The sequence below is a fragment of the Plectrocnemia conspersa genome, unplaced genomic scaffold (assembly GCF_051122295.1).
Source record: "Plectrocnemia conspersa isolate PC_06_02 unplaced genomic scaffold, ASM5112229v1 ptg000007l, whole genome shotgun sequence".
NCBI lineage: Eukaryota > Metazoa > Arthropoda > Insecta > Trichoptera > Polycentropodidae > Plectrocnemia > Plectrocnemia conspersa.
In genome coordinates this window covers 2,102,893-2,116,139 of record NW_028277171.1, presented here as the reverse complement: position 1 = coordinate 2,116,139, position 13,247 = coordinate 2,102,893, and the positions used below count along the sequence as shown (strand labels likewise).

General features: G+C 34.0%; 2 protein-coding genes across 3 annotated transcripts; one reads left to right on the top strand and one right to left on the bottom strand.

The window, feature by feature from the left end:
* The first annotated feature begins 1,021 nt into the window (after nucleotides 1-1,021).
* Nucleotides 1,022-2,892, top strand: Polr2C (RNA polymerase III subunit RpII33). The gene is made up of 5 exons (XM_088188634.1): nucleotides 1,022-1,199; nucleotides 1,271-1,442; nucleotides 1,505-1,748; nucleotides 1,826-1,969; nucleotides 2,039-2,892. The coding sequence occupies exons 1-5, from the start codon at nucleotides 1,114-1,116 to the stop codon at nucleotides 2,218-2,220; spliced, it is 828 nt and encodes a 275-aa protein (XP_088044760.1). The 5' UTR covers nucleotides 1,022-1,113; the 3' UTR covers nucleotides 2,221-2,892.
* Nucleotides 2,893-5,162: 2,270 nt separating this feature from the next.
* Nucleotides 5,163-13,069, bottom strand: TfIIS (RNA polymerase II elongation factor). Of its 2 annotated transcripts, none has more exons than XM_088188632.1 (2): nucleotides 12,939-13,069; nucleotides 5,163-6,196 (listed from the first exon to the last, which is right to left on the bottom strand). In XM_088188632.1, exons 1-2 carry the CDS (start codon nucleotides 13,005-13,007, stop codon nucleotides 5,399-5,401), a joined length of 867 nt encoding a protein of 288 aa, XP_088044758.1. In that variant the 5' UTR covers nucleotides 13,008-13,069; the 3' UTR covers nucleotides 5,163-5,398. The 2 variants fall into 2 exon arrangements, with proteins under 2 accessions (XP_088044758.1, XP_088044759.1); XM_088188633.1 differs by having other exon boundaries at nucleotides 5,163-6,184.
* Nucleotides 13,070-13,247: the final 178 nt, after the last annotated feature.

The following is a 13,247-nucleotide window of genomic DNA, read 5'->3' as shown; positions in this document are numbered from 1 at the left end:
CCTGCGCTTCTCAATTATTTTTTAACTTAACAAGTATATTTGATACTTTTACTTCGTTAAATAATTTTAATATAAAATAACTTTAGCTTAAATAATATTATTTAAGCTAAAGTTATTTTATTTTATTAGTATAAAATTTTTTCGGATAACGAAAACGGGATTGAAATGTTCGAATCGGAATCAGATCGCGGACTCGTGCCCTGTTCCAAAGTATAAACACCATGTAACTTTTTATATACTTCAATAAAATACTACAGTGGCTCAATCTGTGCAACCCGTCACCATTCCGTCGCTAAAGAATAATGTCTAAACTTGGAAAAGGAAAACCACTTTCCGCCCAATCCAAGGAAATAAAGTATAATGTTTATTTGAGAAATTGTTTTGAGCCACAATGTACACGCATATAACTACAAACCGGAATCCTTATTCCGAGCGTACTGTACATGTATGGACTATGCAGTTTATCAATATCTGAAGAAAAACGACAATGTTTGAAGCAACAAATTACTGATTTAAATTTTGTCGAGGGGAAGGGGACGTACAGGCGGCAAACTTCCTAGGCGCGACTTTGTCCATCGTGATATCAAAGTGAACACACTATTAGAGGTGCAAATGTAACAAAAATCACAGACTTCGCCTTTGCAGATATCTCAATATTAAGACATCATTTCTTCTGCGTACCCAAAGGAAGTTCAGAAGAATAAAAATAATTAAACCTAGAAACTTATTTGGTAATAATTATATGTACAATATTTTGCAAAGTGATAGTTAGTGAATAATTTTATGAGTTTATTTCTAAAAGTGTTTTGGACGCCACTAGAATGATATCGTAATATGTATGATTGGCGCGAAATAATAAATAATAATAAATATGAGAATTTAGCAACATTATTTCATTTAATCCCTAGATGAGTTTAAAGCCTTAAAATTTAAAAACTTTAACAATTTATAAATACGCTTAACAATTTATAAATTTAAAAACAATTGGCCATAACACTTGATTTATAAGATGTATATAATTAATGTTTTTCATATATGGCAACACAGCATCTGACATTAGTTCGTTGAGCAACGCTTCGATATTTTCATACTAGTTTGTTGCTGTAAATAAAGATGCCGTACGCTAATCAACCCTCCGTTCACATCACAGAGCTTACGGATGAAAATGTTAAGTTTATCGTCGAAGATACAGAGCTGAGGTGAGTCATTTGTAGGTTATACCATACGAATTGACAACAAATGGTATTTTCATATGAATCGCATTTCACAGCGTGGCCAATAGTATGAGGAGAGTATTCATCGCCGAAACGCCGACGATGGCGATCGACTGGGTGCAATTGGATGCCAATTCGACGGTTCTCAGTGACGAGTTTTTGTCGCACAGAATCGGTCTCATTCCGTTGATATCAGACGACGTCGTAGACAGACTTCAATATACAAGAGTATGCGTTCTTATTTGAAATTCATCTTAAGTTTATAATTAATATATTTGATATACTTTTAGGATTGTTTGTGTGCTAATTTTTGTCCGCAATGCTCGGTGGAGTTCACTTTAGACGTTAAATGTGCCGACGAACAAACGCGGCATATCACAACAGCCGATTTAAAATCGAGCGATCCAAGAGTCGTTCCCGTTACGTCCCGACATAGAGAAGACGATCAAGCGGAGTATGGCGATTCAGATGAAATATTGATAATCAAGTTGCGAAAAGGACAGGAATTAAAACTCAGAGCTTATGCGAAGAAAGGTATCGCTTTTATTGATTTATATCATTATCTAATTTTTACACGATAATGAATGTTATTAATTAGTGTTTATTTACAGGTTTCGGAAAGGAGCATGCAAAATGGAACCCGACAGCAGGGGTTTGTTTCGAGTACGATCCTGACAATTCCATGAGACACACTCTATTTCCCAAACCAGACGAATGGCCTAAAAGTGAGCATACAGAATTGGACGAAGACCAATGTAAGTACATATAACAAAAAATTACTTCAAGGTCGTTCTATACTCAATGCAAACTAATTGACCTTTTAGGCGAAGCGGACTTCAATTGGGAGGCTAAACCGAATAAGTTCTTCTTCAACGTCGAATCCGCCGGCGCTCTAAAACCGGAGAACATCGTCATGATGGGAATCGGAGTGTTGAAGAACAAACTGTCAAATCTGCAAACTCAGCTCAGTCATGAGATACAAAATGATGATCTAGCCATTAGTTAATTTTATAATATATTTCGTTTATTAGATATTTTTGAAAATATTCCAAAACGTTCTGTTTCGCGAATGTTATAATTAATTATGTTGCTTGAAAAATAGCTTCAAAATGCTATGCTATCACTTAAGTTTGTTCATCAATCTTTAGTTGTTTCACATTCGAGTGATTTTTGTCTTGAATTTTTTTAGTTTAGTTTGTGGTCATTGCAATTCTATGATTTCTTCATCTATAATCTCTCAGTAACAGTTAACTGCCAAGGGACTAAGTGTTTTATTTATTAAAGCTGTCATTTAATTCTGACTGAAGAAGAAATCGTACATTTTGAAATGGCAGTAATAAATTTTAATTTTTGTAGCACTTTTTGACAAAAGACATTATAAAACTTAAAATCCTTAGTATATGTTATATGTCGCCTTATTATGTGACTGTCTATGAAAAAAAAACATATTTAAATGTTCCTATGTAATGTATATTAAATTATATGATTACAATATCTACGTAATTATTAGAATATGTAGCTATTAATCTAAATATCAAGCAACATTGCAGACAGATTTTCAACTTGATTTTTTATAACATATTTTGTCATAGTTCTAGAAAATAAAAATTGGCTGCAAGAATTGGGTAATTTTTGTATGTGAAAGGATATTTTAAGTTAATAAATATATTATAAAACATTCTCGACTTTTATTCTGTTCAGAATTTTAATACCGTTGTAATCAGAATTTATATTACGCGGGTTAAAATTTATATTAAAAGGTCAGAATATAAGTGGCCAGAATAAATTTAAGATGGTTAGAATTTATATTAAATGGTAACAATCATTTTGACAGATGCTAAGAACCATTTTTTTTCAGTCAGTATTTATATTATTAGGGTCAGTTTATATTATAAAATATCAAAGGGAGACACTAAAAATAAAACAGGCATTTTGGAAATTTTTGCTCAAAAGCTATCTCGGAATTTTTGTTTGAAAAGGACAAATTGATGCAGGAGCTAAAAAAGTCTATCTGAAAATTTTTTGAGGAGAAACTGTTGTAGGCAGCGCCGGTCGTAGTCCGATTGGACGCAATCAAGTTTTAAAAAATATTTAAGAAAAAAGTATTTAAATTATTATTGTTTGTTTGGCAATGGGTGGCAATTAGACACAGATTGAGCCGCTGCAGTAATATTTTTATTGAGGTATAATTACATGTTTACAATTTAAGCGTGCGTATGTACTGTGCACATGGCCGCACCGGCTATGCTAGCCCGCCAAAGTCACCAAGAGAAAGTGTGTCTGTCCGCCAGTGTTACCAGAATGCCGCTAAGTTTTGGTCATAATAAAACCTAAATAAATACATATGTACAAATGCATTTGAATATAAAATTATTTATCTAAAAAACTTAATTTGAAAACGAAATATTTCACGTCAATCAGTAAGTGTTCCTCCTGGTTTTATTTAACTCTCAATCAGTCATTAGAGCAAACAAAGGAACAATGTTGCATGCATAAATATTGGTCACATAATTTACAATTATATTTAGTCAGTCTTCTCGTCTTCAATTCTAAACAAGGGCGGTAGCGCTTTCCTGTGTTGGAGATCCTGCATGAAGTTTGGCCGCTACTACCAATCTCGAATTGATCTCCTTCATTTATTGCAGGGTCTGTAGGATACAGTCCAACATACGGTACCAAAATAATGTACAACATGCAAAATGACTTCACTAAATAAATGCACATACAAAAATGTATGTTGAAATTAAAAAAATTAATTATTTGGTGGTAAGGATCCACCGACCTACAACAAACATACCATGCACCATGCAAAGGAAACCAATGCAGTAGCATTCTTCAAAGAAGGGAGATAGAAGAGGGGAGGACTCCACCAAACATAAACTCGTGGAGTGATCATAACAAAATAAGAAAACTCTTAGATCCAGCGCCATTGACGGAATGTTAACAGGTTAATAAAATTGTAACCAAGATTTGATTTTTATTCCGATTCAAAGTTGATTTAAATTTATTGACGTTTTTTATCTGCGCTATTTATTAAAACAATTTTTAAAAAAAGTTTGGTGTAAATCAGAATTGATTAAAATTATTGTATCATCAAAAATGTTCATTCTGTATCGCAATATCTTATTTTTGTGGCAAAAATTGTAAAGCGTAATTTGATAAATAAAATACTGATATTTTTTGATGAATATTTTATTTCTCAAACTCTCATTCGTTTTATTTACTAATTTTTATACATATATAAATTACATAAAACTGCATTGATACGAGCTAGTGGTTAAGTTTTTTGAAAATACAATCAAAAGCTTACAAACGATAACTCATTTAAGTCTGAGTGTATACCAGTGGCGACGAGTGTTAGTCGAGGATCATGACTGAAGGATTTTTAGGTTTTTACAGATTATGAAGGATTTAAAAGCTACATTTTTAAATCTCTATTGTCTATTTAATCGTAAGCCTCTAAAATGTTTTTACAAAAAATTGTCTTTTAACCCTTTCACCACGGATGTCATCAATACATGTCATATTGTAAACCTATTAGTGCAGTGAAAGTTTGGTAATTTCATTTAATCTAATTTTGAGAATCGCATGAATTCATTGAAACTATAACTATAAGATGACGTATCTATGTGGTGCCGTCAATTTTATAGTTATGGTGCACACCGCGTATAAACTATGTTCGACATGGCATGCATTAAAAAATCATCCGATTAAAAAGGGTTATATAAAATAACTTCTTAAAAAAGATGATTATTTCATGTTTATTTCTTAAGTTATTATTATTTAGGTTATATAATATATTATTTATCTACATTAATGTATTATATAATTACATTAAAAACATCCATTTTTTTCTTATTCCTGTTTTCAAAAAGTCAATAATTGGATATCAACGTCTTTCAACGCATCATTGATGATGCTCGCTCGTGCCTTATTAAAACAAAACTAAACAATGAGAATATATATATTTATCCCATTATAGTTTTGCGATCGAAATACATTTTTTAACACACACTAAGATAGGGCGAAAGGTTAAATATATTCCGCTAAGTGTAGTTTCCTCAAATCCTTCAGTCCGCCTTGACAACGAATCGATATTAGTTAAATATTCAATCGAAGTAATTGACTCGTGGCATTTGAGCTTCCACGTCTTCGAGAGTTCCGTCGCGACTGGTATACATCGTTCAGCAAAACTTCCATCTGTTGCCGCAAGAGTTGCAGAGAACGAATGTGGTCATCGGTTCGTCGGCACTCCTCGTCTGGATCTGGTTGTAGGTACAGTTACGCTTTTTGCACTTGCCGCACTTGAGCAGATCGGTGGTGGTGCCTTGAACGGTGGCAAGCTGGGCGTCGTTGATGGCCTCCTTGACAAACTTGTCTCTCAGCTGCTTGATCTCGTCGCTGGCCATCTCCTCGGGCGTCATTTTAGCCAGGCGCGCAGCGCCGATGGCGCCGTTGAGGAAGCTGGAGCGGAGGTTCGGATTCTTGATGTCTTTGAGATTCGCCACTCTGGATCTGACTCTGTTCTTGTATCTCATATCTGTGTTTCTGAACTCGGCGAAGATGCACTCCTCCAGTTCTTCGGCTAACTCTTCGGGAGTGCCGCAACCCTCGTTGGGCTCTCCGTCGACTCTGAGAGCCTGCGTCAGCAGCTCTCTGCACTTTAAGCGGACGGCGTCGCCGGTGTTGGATCGGGGCGGGAATGAAGCGTTGGCCTTCTTTTTGTCTTCTTTCTTCTCTTCCTTTTCGATTTTGGGAGGCGTCTTGGAGGCGGCGGCCGGTTCTTTGGTCGGGATGGCGGGCGTTGATAGGAATTTCTTCCAGTTCTTGATGAGCGTCTTGGACAGAGCGATGACCTCGTCGTCTTTACTGGATTTACGTAAAGCGTTGACTGTCATGCCGATCCTCGTTTTCGTGAGGACGTCTAGATCTATGGCCAGGGTTTGTAGCGTCTTGAGGAGATCGAGAGCCTGTTCTTGTCCCTGAAGCAAAACAGATTGAATGAACGATGGTATTAAGACTAACATACTACACATAGATCTAAATATAATGACAAAAAAATGAATAATTTTGTAATGTTTCGTGACGTTATCATGTTATTAAGTGTATATAGTTACAAATCGATACTCAATCGAAACGGACGTTCCAATAGAAAATGCATATCCAAAGTCCAAATATAACTAGTGAGCGCGCGTGCATAAAAAAATTAATATTATCACAGTCGTACTAGTGCATCGCGCCAATGGCGCAAAAAAAAAGACAACAATAACTGGTATAAGAATGGCAAAAAGTGACAACAAACAATAAAAAGGGATTAAGAAGTTCAGAACATATAGTCCAAACAAAAACGAACAATTACTGGTTTGTGGGAGCACAAACAAAAAACAGATACAGTGGACTCGAAGAAGACAACGGAACAAATATTAAAACCTGTAGCAGAGATAAACTAAAACCACCATCAAAAACGCCAAAGATATCAAACCCTTAATAATGTTATTAAGCTCGATAACTATCGAATATACAATGAAACCAATAATGAAGAGGTTAAAATTCAACTAAAAACTGGCGATAAATACAGCGCAACCATTAATGCCCTAAAGAAAGACAGTATATATTTCATTCATACAAAAAAAAACATGAGAGAAACTATAGAATAATATTAAAAATCTACATTTATCGTCCGACCAGGAATCCTTAAAGGAAGAACTAAAAGATGTAGGACATATTATAAAAAAATATTTTCAACATTTTACAAAAAAAAAAACAATCAGTGGTGTGCTGTCCATACATGCGATAGATGCGGCACATGTCTTGGGATTGTAATATGATTTTAAAACTTAAATATTTTTATCATTTATTAATATTTTTAATTTATGTAATTATGAAACGTAAACGCTCAGAAAGTCGGCTATACAACCACACCAAGAAGCGGCAAAAGCCGACTGCAGCGCGGGCAGACTGGCTGGCCAGCTGTCTTACGCAGACAATACGCGTACGCCGTGAATTGCTTATTGGGAATGGAATTGTTTGTGCATGCGCACTAGATCCTCAGCCATTACACATGCTGGTACTTAGTCGCTCGCCATCAATCGTACATGCGGTTGACGTTTTGAATCTGTCTATTTCTCCGGCTTTTCGGCAGTGGGAGCTGTCGGCTTTCCATACCAATAGCCGAGCAGGTGTAAAATCTCTCTTCGTGACTTATTTTACCTAAAGGCCATACAAACGTAGACGGGAATGATATCATTCAAGAGAGATTTATCGATGTAAGTCCCAATAGAACAGCTAATGCTCTTTTCCATCATATTCATAATACTTTGGTGAAATTTGGATATACAGAAAAATGAATTGCTTATACTTATGACGGAGCTGCTGTAATGTCTGGGGAGCACAATGCAGTACAAAAAATTTCGAGATATTTGTCCTAACTCCATATTTGCTCACAGATTAAATCTTATTTTATCTCAATCTGCAAGCAAATTTTCAAATATATATATATACACCCATACCTCGCTATACGGTCTTTCGCTATAACGGCCCTCTTCAATTAAGGCAAGTTTTCGATTTACGGCCTAAAATGTTTCGCTATAACGGCAAAAAAACTTTTTTTCGATGTCGATTTTAAAAAAAATTTAAAAATAGATTTAATTTGCGTAATTTTAAAATGAAAGGTGAAGCAGCTAGCGCCGATGAGGCCGCATCTAAGGAATATCCCAACATTTTAAAGGGAATTATTGAAAGAGGTGGTCATAAATCTGAACAAGTGTTGAACGTAGACGAAACAGGGCTTTATTGGAAGCGAATGCCTGATTGCACGTACATTTCAAAAACCGAAAAATCTGCGCCTGGTAATAAGGTGTCTAAAGAACGATTAACTTTGCTACTTGGTGCAAATGCCGCGGGTGATTTTAAGCTAAAACCACTTTTAATATATTTGTTCGAAAATCCAAGGCCTCTTAAAGGACTAAATAAAAATCAATTACCCGTCATATGGAGATCCAACAAGAAAGCTTGGATGACTAAAGTTACTTTAGAGGATTGGTTCAAAAATCACTTTTGCACAGAAGTGAAAAAATATTTGCTAGACAATAACTTAAGCAACAAGGCTTTGCTAATTTTGGATAATGCACCAGGGCATCCTACTAATTTATCCGAACTATCTGAAAATGTCATGATTGAGTACCTTCCGAAAAATACAACAGCTCTGATTCAACCAATGGATCAGGGTGCAATAGCCACTTTTAAGGCATATTACCTACGCCGAACTTTCCGACAACTTATAAGGGAAACCGATGGTAAATCTTCAATTAAAACATTTTAGAAAAACTATAACATCAAGGTTGCTGTTGACAGCATCAGTGAATCATGGTAGGAATTAAAATTAACAACAATGAACCATGTTTGGAAAAAAATATGGCCAGAATGTGTAAAAAATACTGATGCGGAAGTTAATTGCCTTCCTGAAATTAGGCAAAACATTTTGGATCTAGCACATGATCTCGGCTTTGAAGGTTTGAACGAACGTGATGTGCTTGATCTACTTGAAGCTGATAGGGAACCCCTTTCATATAAGGAACCCATTCAATTGCAAGCAGAACCGGCATTTGATGAAGAGACAGAGCCTGTTGTATTCAAACAGCTAACATCAAAAAAATTGTCAAAAGCTTTTTCCTATTTCGAACAAGGAATACACATCTTCCTTGAAAACGATCCTGACGTCAAACGTAGTGCTAAAGTTTCTCGAGGAATTAACTCAGCCATTAGCTGTTATTAATCACTGAAGAACGAAAGAGACAAAAAGGCAAGACAAACATCGTTGGGCAATTTTTTCAAGCCAGGCCCATCCTTACCAGCGAAAAATGAGAACGACAGTGATCTGAAGGTTACCATTTCTTTATCGTCTTCAGATTAAAGCCATTTTAAAAAAAATTATGTATGTATTCATACACATATTTTATGTAACATGAAGTTGTTTCATTTTTGTTTATGGATTATTGTTGGTTTTTGGAGTCTGTTATTATATATTATATATGTACAAATGTATGTCTTGTTATGTATGTATTTTTGATTTAAATGAAATAAAAAGATAAAATGCATTTTAAATGATAAACCATGTTACATATTTAACAAATTTGGAACCAATCCCATTGAATTTGTATGAATTTGTATTAGAATAATTGATTCGTTATACGGCTTTTCGCTTTGCGGCCAAATTTCGTGGAACGTATCTAGGCCGTAAAGCGAGGTATGGGTGTATTATCATTTTCATCATTTTTTGTAATCTTCAAGAAGAGTATTTCTTCTCGATTGTGAAATAAAAAAACGTTTCCCTGCAGCTGCTCCTACACGATGGAAATACAATAGTAGCATTTTAAAAATGTTTTGTGAATCCAGAAGAGAGTTAATAATAATATTTTACCAAATAATCGAAGATGAAGATCGATGGGATTCTAATGCTGTGATTAATGCAGAAGCTATTTACAAGATTTAGAATTTAATTTCTATTAAATCTATTTTCATCCATACTAATGTGAACTTCTCTTCAGAACTACGGCTAATATTTAAGATAAATCGTTGTCACGTAAATATAAATAATTGTCAATTTATAACGCAAATTTGTACCATTTAGTAGTTAATAAAAATCTACAAAACAAAACAAAACATCGACATATCTTATTGTTCAGGTGAAATAAAAAAATTTGTGGAATTTTTGAATATCAAAAATGAAGATTTTGACTCATTATGGAACAAAGTCAGGATTGAAGAGTTACATAGAGAAAGAAATCACAATAATAACATAGAAGGTCTGAAATTGAGGTATAAAGTTCGATATTTCGAAATATATGAAACAATTTCCACGAATACTTCTGATCGTTTTAAAGATATTGATAATTTAAAATTTATGGTACTTTTAAACGTGACTGAATTTTCTAGAACTATTTTTTATATCACTTCAACACTTGTTTGGAACGTTTTTTTTTTAATTTTATAAGGTTGAAAAGCGAACTTATTTATATATATTCGTCACCAGAATTCCATTTAAAATCTATAAATTGTATTAATAATTTGATTATTAAAAATGAACTAAAACATATTTTAGAAAAATCGACTAATTCAATAGAAATAGTCAAAGTAAGAATAGATTGTCAGCTCTAGCATTAATATCAATCGAAAAGGCTTTGTACAACAATAGAAGTATTGTTAGACTGACCCATAAATTCGATAATCGCTTCACAATTCATAACACAACTTGCTGCTGTGGGTTGTGAGCAGCGAGCAAGCGAATTGATATCGAGATATAGAAATATAACGGAACTGGCAAAAAAATTCGCGTGGGATTTAGTAAAATAAATTTATAGCGGCATTAGATATACAGTGGCGGCCACATAAATAAGACACTTTACAAAATCATTTTTTGGCTCGTTAATGTTTAATTACTGCGTAACAAAATATGGGACTGGAAAATAATGGTTGAGGCTTAAAGCGACACTATTAATGAACAGTTTGATGCATCCCTTAAACCGGAGATTTAATACCCTTGCCTTTCTGAGAAGTCCAAGACGGCGTATTGTACACATTGTCACTCTTTAAAGGGAATCATTGTCTAATGGATAATTTTTGCTTTTATTTTTATTTTGAACGCCGTGATATCGATTTATTTCATTATAAGGATTAATTAAAATAATTTAAATTAATAATAAATAATGTATTTTTTACCTAGAATATAATTTTAATTAAATAACAAATTTATTATGGGGAAAAGTGCACATTGTAATCGTAAAAAACGAGAATTAACTGTGGATTTAAAAAATGATAAAGATGAATAAAAATGAATATCGAAAAAAATCAAGATGTCAAATATATAATGCGTTAAAACATTTTAAAACACATAAAACATGTGAAAACCTTAAACGTAACAACATCCAAAAAAAACTTTGACATGTATGGATCGAAAAATAATTAGAATTTCCAAAGAAAATACATTAAAAACTGCTGTAGACATTAGAAAAGAAGTAAATCAATTAAATGAAAGTGACATAAGTGTTAGAATAGTGCGTAGAAGGCTGTATGAAGCAGGATTATATGGCACCATTGCTCGACGTAAACCATTAGTGAAAAAAAACAATTGCATATTACGCGTTAATTTTGCTAAAAATCATTTAAACTGGATAATATTAAGCTGGAAAAATATGTTGCTTAGTGATGAATCTAATTTCAATAGAATAGGCTTTGATGGAAGAGTTCAAAGAGTTCAACCCCAGAAATACCATAAAAACAATTAAAGGAGCTGGTGGAAGCATTATGTTATGGGGTTTTATGTCATGGCATGGGGTCAGTCCTATCCATTTAATTGAAGGGATTATGAACCAGGAAGTATATGCTAATATTATGAAGCCCATAATGTTACCTTATGCTGAAGATTGTAGGGTAAAAAAGTCGTTCACAGACAATATTATGGATGTTTTGGAATGGCAATTGAACACTTATGGAGACATTTGAAACAGAAAATTTGAAATTAATTTGTCACAAATTTAAAAGAAATAAATTAAATTGTAAAAAGCGAGTGGGAACTGATTCCTGCTGCAAATACCAACAATTAATCGAGTCAATGCCTAACCGTTTTAGGGCTATTATAAGGACAAAAGGTCACCTTACAAAATATTAATGGTATTTTTAGTTTATTTTTGAATATTTAGAATACACTCATATGTATCTCGCATATAGGTGAATTTGACTATCAATTTTAAATTGAAAATAAATATTTAAAATATTTATTACAACATAGTATTATTTACGATTATGTAGATTATCTAGATAAAAAATAAAAAGTTTTAACAATTTTATGTAAAATTTGCACTTTATTTCGCATTTTTACAAAACTTTAAGTGGCTTATTTAGGTGGCCGCCACTGTATCTGCTGATGTTGCAAATATTTTCTTGAATTTTAGCAAAAAGCATATAGGTTTCCTCTACGACGAGCTTGTACGTCATCCAGGATTGGCCCAAGAGGAGGCTAGGCAGTTACCATTTAATTATATTTAACATAGTATCAATTTCTCGAAAAAATTTTTGAAGATGGTTTTTTAACAAAAATTTCCATGACCTTTTTTTAGTTTTCGTGGCATCTTCACGAGATATTTTACGATATATTTTAAGCAAAAATTTGTCCCATTTTTTAGTTTTAAAAAAATAATCAATTCGGAAATTTGCATTTGAGAAAGACAATAAATCGTTGATAAGTATGGTTATTGTGCGGCTACATCAGGAACTGTTGAGCACAGACATTGCTCCTTTGTATTTAAATCTTATCTGATTTGTAATAATCGATGTTCGCGATTATACAATTAATGCTAGAAAAGTGGTTAAAAATAAAGAACATATGGATCAATTTTAGCGAAACATCTGGATGGATTTTTATGGAATTAGGTCAACACTTGCAACAAAACAAGGTTTTATAGACCGATATTAACTATAAATTGTATAGTGCAAGATAATGATAGAGCAGGGGGAGCAATTATGGCTCGGCTCGGATCGAACGAACGGGAGCGTACGTCACTCGCTGTTTCAGATCGATTATTTCTCGTCAGACATCCGACCGATACGTTTAAATGGGCGGTAAATGGGAAGAGGCGACGCAATATCGGTATGACGTTTCGTCGTCTCGGCCGATTCCTCGGAAGACGGAACGCCGTCCGGCGGTGTAATGTGCGTGAAAAGCCTCACCGATCCGTCCCCAGACGACATTTTGTTAAGCTTTTTCTGTATTCGCAACACATCTTCCTCGACGCTCATGATTAAAACGGCGGGACGCCGGTCAGCCGTGGCCACCGCTCAGCCGGATAAAAATTACACGCGGCCTTAACGCTACGCGTTTCGACCATAACGTCTAACAAATTGTGCCCGTAATTTATCATACATTTTTGCCTTGCCTTGTCAATATTAATTATAATTATTATTAAATACACGCTTAGACTTTTATTCGAACGTAGAACGAGACCATGCTATGCCTTTTTGTTATTGTTTATCACACAC